The 9,758-nt window shown below is 60.6% G+C and overlaps 1 protein-coding gene across 1 annotated transcript in view; it reads right to left on the bottom strand.

Moving 5' to 3' along the window:
* SDK1 (sidekick cell adhesion molecule 1) overlaps positions 1-9,758 on the bottom strand; it is a 200,020-nt gene that overhangs the window by 161,982 nt on the left and 28,280 nt on the right. The window contains 3 exon segments of the mRNA XM_023532757.1: positions 6,012-6,188; positions 8,228-8,330; positions 9,409-9,566. Coding sequence (XP_023388525.1) covers positions 6,012-6,188; positions 8,228-8,330; positions 9,409-9,566 — 438 coding nt within the window.

The following is a 9,758-nucleotide window of genomic DNA, read 5'->3' as shown; positions in this document are numbered from 1 at the left end:
GAGCCGCTCAGAGGGACCGTCTCTGGGGTGATGATGGGTCACGACCATCCTTCCACTCTGACCGGCGGTTACACCCCGGAACTTCCACTCCGTCCACCGCCGCCCTCCAGACACGCACCTGTCCGTCACAGAACCTCACCTGCTGCAGCCTCGAAACGCCCGCTTCGCCAACGCGCCTGCCGCGTCGCCGCAGACCGGCCCCGAGTCCAGCGCCCCCGCCCTCCCCGAAGCTGTGACCGTGGTCCTCCCGACTGCCCCGCTTGCTGTCACTTGGGCTGCACGGGAGCCCGCCACACAATGGGGGCTACGCCACCCGCCCCGCACATGCGGCCAGCCCCTCCCACACGCGGCCCTGCCCCACACCGCCTGGCCGTCACAAACGCCAGCGGCTCCTGAGCCAAGCCGCGCCGTGGCCCGTGTGCGCTCACACACGCTGTCCACGACCGGAGGGCCTGGCCCGTCAGAAACCCAGCTCAGCCTCCCGGCTCACTGTCCCCTCTGGCTAACCTGAGCAAGACTAGTCACCTCCCCGCGGGACGCCCACCGCAGTGGACAGACTGCTCAGGTCGACGGGTGTCTGGGCGTCCTAGCCCCTCCTCCGCAGAGCCTCTCGCCCGCGGTCTCTGCATCGCCAGTGCCTGGCACCGCGGGGCGGTCAGTGCCACGTGAAGGAAAGGGACGAGTTGGCCCACACGGGAGCGGACGGGTGAGCAAAGGAACGCTGCCCACGTCGGGGTGTGGGGACGCTGGGGGAGGGGCTGCCACAGGCCTGTCCTCGCGGGCAGACAGGCTAAGGAGAAGCAGGGGACCCCCACGCAGGCTGGGGCGACGCAGGGCGCCTGGGATGGAGCGACAGGGGTGGTTCGGGGGTACCGGGCGGGCAGTGCCGAGGGCTGCAGCGGGGCCGCCGGTGGGGGACGTGGGGGCCGCGTGGCTGGGAGGGCGGAGGCTGGGGGTGGGACGCTGCTGGGGACCGGAGGAAGGCATGAAAGAGGTGCCCGAGCCCAACATGTCCGCTGTCTGTCTGACGCTGGCTCCGGGGGGCTGGGACCCCAAGGGCAGCTCCCTGGAAAGTGTCCCAGTGACCAGACAGGCCAGGTGACGAGCTGCGTAACAGTCAGGAGGGGGACCGCGTGCAGGACAGCTGTGCAGCAGAGGCTGGGTCAGCGGCTGAGCGGTCAGCGTGGCCGACGCGGGAGCAGCAGCTGGCTCGGGACAAGCCGCGCACAGTGGCGCTCCCGTCCCTGAGGGTGGATGGCTGACGGGCGGACTGTAAAGGGACAGGCTCCTGCCAGACAACAGGGACGTGTGGCCCGTGGCCCACGAGGCCCGCAGCAGCCCGCAATGTGCCGGTGGCCTTGGGACAGGACCCTGTGGGAGCCGAGCCCACTCCCGGGTGGGCCTTTCCCACGGCCGGGAGTCACGGGCCCTCGGACACGCTCCCCTCCGCCTGAGGCGCGGGCGCACTCAGACGCCCGGCCTGACCAGCGAGCTGACCTGTCTCTGGGGCCGCAGTGCTCTGTGGACTGGCCTGGTCACCGCTGCTTGTCTAGAGGCCCCTGGCTGGGTACCTCCCCTGTGCCGATGCTGGCTCCTAAGCCCTCGGGCACACTCAGGCACGCGCCCTCCATCCTCAGAGCCAGCTGACTCCTGCTCAGGACGTGGTCTGGTACACATGGCTTCTGAGTTGCCTCCCCCCGCAGCAGCTCAAAAGCCACCAACGAGAAGGCCACAGGGAGGCTACGAGCTGGCATGCTGGACAGCAAAACTGGCAGCCAGGAGCCTGAGATGGATGGGCAGATTTTGAAAAAAGATTGGAAAAAGGGAAAGACTTAAGAACTTAGAAGGCCAAGGCTGCCTTGGGACGCGGCTCAGAAACTGCCACCTCGTCCGCTGCTGCCCAGCGAACGCCACTTCACTGGCTCCAAGTCCCGCCCACAGTGACGGCCTGCCGCAGAGTGCGCGCTCAGCGCATGTCGCGGGGCTGCGAACCAGAACATTTAGACCTTCTCCTAGTCCCGGCCTCCACGGCACATGAAAACCATCTCTGTGTTCGGCGGGACGCGTTTCACAATGCAGAGAACTGGTGGATACATCACCCGCTTCCTTACGTGATAAGTTTTGGTTATCTGGAAAATTAGGCTTCGTGAAATATTGACTAAGCCATCAGCAACTGATAAATGAGGCTTTAATATATTCTGAGCCCATTTCAGAGAATCTTATCTAATAGGAATAGATTGCGTCTTGGCATTTCTCTGCCAACTTTGAAAGGAGATAAATGGTCAGCAGAGTGACTCAGACGGTGACATGCTGACAGGGTGACAAACGAGACATTGGAGGGGATGATGGCAATGGAGGGCAGCGCTGAGTCGCTTTGCTGTTTGCAGGGGGGAGGGGGAGCCGCCGCCACCCAGCCCCCCGGCCCATCAGAAATTAACGACGGCGAAACGGGACTGTATGGGGGTGGGGGGGGGGCAGTCCAGCCAGCGCGTTTCAGAAAAACAGCCTAGAAAAAGGCTCAGGAGAAAGCAGCTGGCAGAGCGGTGGCTTCAGGGGGGACGGCTCTGGCAGGGGAGGGTCACACGAGCATCTTTCTGTAAAAGCGTTGCCCCTTTGATGCGCAAACGATGGCCTGGTCAACGCCATCTTCTTTGGCTTCGCTCCGAGGATGAAGGTGACGGGCCTGATGATTCTCGAGAAGTGGCGTTAAATTGTTCACTCCTTATTGTGGCTTTGTCACAAGCGATGTTGCTGTAAGAAACCTCTCGCGCTACCTCAGAGTCCGAGCGTTCGAGTCGGTTCTGACAACTGGTTCACAGGACTGGGTCTCTGACGGCAGAAGGTGTGACGCTGATGGGGTCTTTATGTGACTGACGACCGGTCCACAAAGCCTCAGGGGCCTGGTCCCTCTGGGGTGCTCAGAACAGCAAGAAGCTTGGGGGGTGTGGTGTCCCCCCAGCACCGGCCCCTTCCCACGAGGCACCAGCATGACTGACAGGACCGGCGACCAGGTTCCGCCCGCCCGTGTTCTGTCCGTTTGTGGGGCGCATCGCGGGCCGTCTGCGCCTGCAGCCCCTCCCCTCGGGGGGGACGAGGGCAGACCCTTCAAAATAGTCCTCCTCTGTGGTGCCAACACGCACATCCTCTCCGACTGTACGTGGCATGGGGCACCCTCAGACGTCTGCGGGCGCCCGACCCTGCTCCAGGTGTGCGGGGCTCAGCGGCACGCGGACAGGCCTGGCGCGGCAGCGGTCAGGGGCTGCGGTGCCAACGACACAGGGCGCGTGAGAGAGAGGAGCCTCCCGCCAGCCTGAGTGGTGTCCTCCCTCGGTGGACTCCGGGTCGGGGCCTCACGAGCGCCCCGCACAGCGCACGGCAACGTGCCGGGTCCCCGCTGGGCCTGCAAGGCTGAGAAGCAGAGGGTGCCGAGATGCCGCACGCAGAGCACCCGCAGGCAGGCGCGGGCCCACGGCCGGCGGCTCTGAGAGCCCACTGTGCGGGCTCCTAATTTCTGTATTTAGCCGAGTAGCTTTTCCCTCGAGTGGGCGGCGGGGGAGGCTCCGGCGCTTCTGAAGGACGCTGTTTGCCGTAAGTGCCTCTCGGTCGCCTCTGCAGTGTGAGATTTTCTCTCTTCTTCTTTTTCTTTTGTCATCGGAGTGAATCACGAAAACGCTGCCGAGCTCAATTTGAAAGTTCTCTGAGAAGCACAAAACACCCTGCAATCATGAGTCACGGCGATGGCCATCACCGCTGTCACCGCTGGTGGTGTGGAGTCGAGACGCCCTGGGAACTGGAGACGCCTGTGCCATCGCCCTCAGCCCTCTCGACTCCTGCAGACTGGGGCGTGGAGTGCTCATCACGCCAGCCGTTCACAGCAACGACTGTCTTGCAAATCCGTTTTGTAGCCGGCCGTCCCCAAATTGGTTTGAATCACAAATCTGCAAATATTTCTATATTTAGAGATGAGGTGTTTTCCCATTGCGGAAAACCTATTATTTTATAGAGACAGCAACACTTGCTGAAAAATGTATTTCGCTTAGAGGAAATCAAATAAGCAAATAGTAGGGAAGATATGTAAATCAGCAGAACATGAAATTGTGCAGAGTGAAAACGCGCTATATGGGAACTTGCGACGTGACTTCTGCTGACAGAGCCTTCACGAAACAGTGGCGAGTCTGACGTGGGAGCAGTGATGATGACCTCGGAGTTCTCAGAGGTAGTTTATGTGGATTCACTGGTCACAGGCTCTAATGGTATCAAAATCAGGAAAAAAGCAGACCGCTGACCTGAACCGTGGCCGGAGGGGGCGCCCCAGGGTGGCGCCGAGCAGGGCTAGGTGGGGTGCTGGGAGCTCCCGGGGAGGGAGAGGAAGGGTGTGCGTGGAGTCGGAGGGTGGGTAACACACGCGTTCACTCATGCCCTCACGCAGTCGACCACCCAGCGTGCGTTCACTGGGGGCCTGCGGTGTCCCCAGTGCTTTTGGGCCCAAGACAGCATTGCAGAGCGGGCCGGCGGGTGCTCCCATTTCAGCAGGGAGGGAGCTGCGAACATCCTCGCTTCCGCCCTGGGCGGCCAAGGCTGCCGGAGGCCGCGGGCAGGGCCGGGAAGCACTGTGGGACAGCCCGGCATGCGGATGGCAGCAAGTGGCCCTGTGGCTGAATCCTAAAGAGCGGATGAGCAGGTCCTTCAGGCAGAGGTGGCAGCAGACAGCTGAGGTGTCCCTCACAGGGGACTAGCAGGGCACAGGAGGGCACACGGCGCCCAAGGTCAGCGGGGTCCGTGGCCACAGGTGGGGTGGGGAGCCCCAGCCTGTCCACACAGCAGCCGAGTGGCCTCAGCGCCAAGACCACCAGCCCACCCCCAAGGCTGTGGGACCTGCCGCTTCGTGGCCGACTAGGGCGGCCTCTGCTCCCCAAGTGAGTCACCTCTGCAGAGCACAGGGTCACCTTGGAGAGACCGAGGGACAGCAGCAGGCCTGAGATGCACCGCAGACCCGCAACGCCCACACGGGGGCCGGCAGGAAGCCGGCGTCCGCCCAGGTGCTCGCGGCCTGGGCCAAATGCGGGCACATGTGCCCACCCCCGCGCTCGCTCGTTTTGCCTTCGGCCCCCTCGCCAGAACCTAGGGACTCAGTGACGAGCAAGCGCTGCCTTGTATGCAGAGCTCAGATTCTCTCTTTAGGGGATGAATTTTGTCTGCAAACCCCTCGTGGAGGGAGGTGGCAGAGCCTGGTAAGAAACGCCCCTCCGAGCTGCCTTTCCTAACGGCCCGGCATGTCCCGTGCAGCCGGGGACGCCGGCTGCTGCTCTGACACCCGCCCTGCTGTGTGTCTTCAGGGTCAGGTTTTACTTGTGTGCGTGTGCGTGTGTGTGGGGAACGTTGTGGGGGACAGCAATTCCAGAAAGCAAATACGTCAGAGAAATAAAACTTGTGGGTGGGCGTCCAGCTTCCTGGCTGTGGACGGGGGGAGTCGCAGAAAGAGGGTGAACACGGAGCGGGGAGGCTCCCCCTGGGCCCTGGGCGCCCCCGGGAAGGCCCGGATCAGCGGCGAGGGGCAGCTACGCGCAGGACGCCTAAGGACCTAATGGGAGGGGTCGGCTCACCGCGGGAGGCGGCTGGCACTGAGTGGGCTCGCATGTCATCGTCACCGCGGGCCGAGCCCGGCGTTTCCCACCGACCGGAAGTTCTGATGGCCCGAGATGGCCAAGCGGACTTTTACTTACATGCAGCGCGGTCGAGAGTGTGTGTCACAATGTGGTGTCACTCGGGGGGCGGCGGGGAGGGGTACGATAAGAAGGGACGACGATGACGAGAGCCAGTCACCAAACTGCCTAACCGAGGTCGAAACCGCCGTGAGCACATGCCTGTGAGGCACGAAGCGGCGACCCCTGCCTGCTGGCTTGGGACAACGCGGGCTCCCCCGTGTAGATGACAGTCGCCTGTCATCAGGGGGCCGACCGGCTTCCGGGAGGCGCTGACGGGGGACCCCGGGGAACAGCCGCAGCACTCACATCACTTCCAGCCGGGCCGCCCTGGAGTCGTTTCCCCCCTCGGAAAGGACCTCGCAGGTGTAGTCGCCGATGTCGCCCGACCACGTCTGGCTGATGAGGAGGGACCCGTCCTTCTCCACCACGGCTCTGGAGCTGCTCGAGGGCGTGAGGACGGCATTGTCCTTCTTCCAGACGTAGCTGCGGGCCGAGCGGAGTCTTGAGTTAGGCCCCCGGCCGCTGACCCCGTCCACGACAAAGAAGCAACCGCCCGCCTCGTGGGTTTGCTAAAACCACGGAATTGTGGTGCTTCAAACAGTAAATTTTATCCTACGCCAATTGGAATTGCACGTATAAAAAAAGGAAGAAAAGGAAAAAGACCAGGTGTCTTGGTCCTAATACAACAACAGATGCTGAGGCAAAAACAGAAGAAGGTAACTGGGAATGTTCATCTGGCCCTCTGGTTTCCGCAGCCACGCCCCACCTGTCCCGCTGCTGCCCTGCACACCCCGCCCAGGAATGCTCCCGAGGGCAAGGCTGTTGCTGGGGAAGGAGGCAGTGATTGTTTAAAAAAACAAAAAACAAAAAACAAAAATAAAAAAACCCAGAGTGGAATTACCCAGTTCCTGAAAAAAACAAAACAAAACAAAAACAGACCACACCCCATAAACGTGTTTTCTTAGCATCAAGCCGTTCTGGCAGATTGTCCTTAAAACTGCATTTCTTTCGCGTTTAATCTCACTTATGAGAGTTTCCGCACGTTTTTCTTTTCAGATAGCGGAATCGATGCCTGGCCTTTGGACGTCGGCGGGCAGGACGCCCCACTCTCCAGGGGGGACGGGAGCCTGGCTTCCTGCTCCAAAGGGATTTGATTGAGTTTTCAAAGTGTACCTTGTTCTTTAAGGCTTCATATGCGCAGAGCGCAGACACTGACAGACTATTTATCTGAAATGACCCCGCGACAGAACAGGACCTGTCCCACAAGAAGGAAACCACGAGATCGCTCATTTCGGGGCTGGGATTCAGCTGTGATTGTCACTTAGGGCCCGACGCGTCCTGGGCAGAAAATCCGTGGGGCGAGGGGGGCCCCAAGAGCGAGTACGCTAAGTCCTCCTCGGGAGGGAGGCCCAGGTCTGCCCGAGGGGTGCGGGCAGCGCCGAGGGCGGCGGGAACCCGACCTCATCTGTGGCTCTCCGTTCCTCAGCTCATACTCCCCAGTGGTCTGGGGACCAGGGAATTCTTCCCAGGCGGGCTAACTACCTCTAGGACAGCCCGCAGGCTCCCTTGGTAATTCACTTGTCAGTTTTGTTTGTCTGGCTTTCGACATTCTTGTCACTAAACCAGACTCGGATTTTGAGCTTGGGGAGCAGCAGAAGGCCAGGTGGAGGGAGGCATGAAGATTTGCCAGACACCTGGCCAGGAAGAGCGAGGAAACAGCCTGGTCTCCGAACCCCGTTAATGGCGTAGGTGAACGTTTGCTCAGGGTGGAAGTTCCTAGGAAGCGGGGGGTGCGGCACCCTGATTCTGCCCGTGGGGCTACCCGCATGCCTCTGAGCTAACGCTGGAGAGCAACCAGCTGGGTGACAGTACTTTCTGGATTTATTCTCAAGGCTGAGCCTGAACGTTGAACACCACACCGAAGGCGGTGAGTGTCTGGGAAGCGGCCACCCGTGCCAGCTCCATGCATGTACCTGGGGCGTCCCGGTTTTCACCGTTGCTTTCCCCGTGGGAGCTCAAAGACGGGGTGCTACAATTCCGTTAGTGAGTGGGCTGGCGCCCCTCTTTGCACCTGCTTTAGACGGCTGTGGATGCCACCGTCCTGCGTGCAGGTGGCCTCCGCGCCCTGCCCCACAGTGGAACCGTCCCTCGGAGTGGAGAAACCCCTCTCGAGTCTGGCACGGCCCAGCGTAAACACTGCTGAATCCCCATTCGATCCCTCCGGATTTTTCTTGCATTAAGTATCAGTCTCTGACATGTGCGCTTCACAGACAGTGTATTAACCTGGGCAGAGAAACCGTGACAAGCCGCACGGGAGGCATGAAGTGGAACACGGCTCACTGCAAACAATACACAAGGCCGGAGTGGGAAATGGGATTCGTGTGATTGATGGCGGAGCCCTCGACCGGACGGTGCCGTAACCAGGGATCTGTGGCCGGAAGCAGAGCTCCCGAAATCCTCCCTTCTGGCCTCCCCCGCTCCGTGAGCCCACAGAATGTTAACGGGTCACTGGGTGAGCTGACCGGACAGAGACGCGGGGGTCGTGAGTGGCTCCGCACGGCAGCGTGGCCGTGGTCCCCTTGATCACCACGCGGTCCTCGGGAGGGGTGACGATGGACGTCCGATCTGAAAAAATACAAGTTACGACTCAGGCAACATCACAGGCTCGCGCGTTCCCTCCCTCGGGGCGATGACCTGCTCGTCTGGCATCCGACCCTCCGGATTCCTCTTATCTTGGCAAAACGCATGTCAATGGCAGCACTCAGAGGCCTTGAGGGAATTGCAACGAGCCTTCCCACCGCAGCCAGAAGCCAAGCCTCGGCCCCCTCAGGTCACCCCGAACCTCCAAACCCTCCGGAAGAAACGAGAACGGAGCGTCTTGTGCAAATGTCCCTTACGGTCTGCACTCTTAAAAATCTCGGTTCTTCCCCAAGGTGACCAAGGTTCTGGTGACTCCTACTGTCCACACGGCTCTGCACGGTGCTTTCATTCACTCTGTTTTATTTAATCCTCACGACGGTCGTGTGGGGGTTGTGGTATCTCTACTCTCTGCTTTCAGGAGTTGACACTGTGCCTCAGAAACACAATGGCTGGCTGGGTGCCACTGAGCTAGGAAGGAGTGGGGCCTGGTGCCACTCCGCCGAAGCCAGCGGCCATGCCACACTCCACAACTGCCACGGAAAAGGCCCAGGGGACAGCCCTGTGGCATGGCTCCCCGCTCTGCGTCCCTCTGAGGCGGACTCTGCTCTGGCACCGTGAACAGAGCCCGGATCATGGGATCGGCAGACTGGGTTCCAGGCCCAGCCTGACCGGGCGCTAGTGGTGTCGGAATGATGTCTGTGAGCCGCGTTCTCTCGCGTAGGAGGTGAGCGTCCCACAGAGACACAGACACCGGTCCGTCACGGGCTCTTAAACACACAGTTAATTTTTAGGGACACGTGATGAATCAGATGGAGTCAACCACCGAATGAGACAAAACTTCCTTTTCAGCCCTTGACCACATGGAGAATTTGAATTCATTCCTTTTAAACTGGTATGCTTCGAACTACGGTGCATTAGAAAGGGTCCTTTATCAAAGCGAACGCCAACTACGTCACGGAAAACGCTCCACGGACGTGAAATAAAGCACGGGTTAGTTTTTCTCTAAGGAACTGGAGCACGTCATTGACTCATACGAGTCAGAATCCTCTGTCCTCGTGTGGGCCGTTGACGTAAATCGTCAGTGAGCGATCTTTCGCTTTTCTGCACAGTGACTTTTGGCAATGCGGGACCGGGCGGAGCAGGGAGGGCGCGCTGGCGGTGGGTCTGGGGGTGGGGGCGGGCTCGGCGACGTGAGCCTCGCACTCTGGAAAACGACTCATTCTGCATTTTGGAAACGAGGAGAAACAGAAGCTGGAGAAGTAAAGGTCCCTCTCCGTTCGGGTGAATGTTCCGGTAAACATCACACAGCATGTGCTGGGGCGCCCCAGCTGGTTATCTTGACACCTCAGAAAAACGCACTTTCTCCAGGACTGCAGCTCCTGGCCTGCTTTTCTCACATAGAGGTTGATGTGG

Source organism: Pteropus vampyrus, unplaced genomic scaffold (genome assembly GCF_000151845.1).
Source record: "Pteropus vampyrus isolate Shadow unplaced genomic scaffold, Pvam_2.0 Scaffold90, whole genome shotgun sequence".
Lineage (NCBI taxonomy): Eukaryota > Metazoa > Chordata > Mammalia > Chiroptera > Pteropodidae > Pteropus > Pteropus vampyrus.
This window is presented reverse-complemented; position numbering and strand designations above follow the sequence as displayed.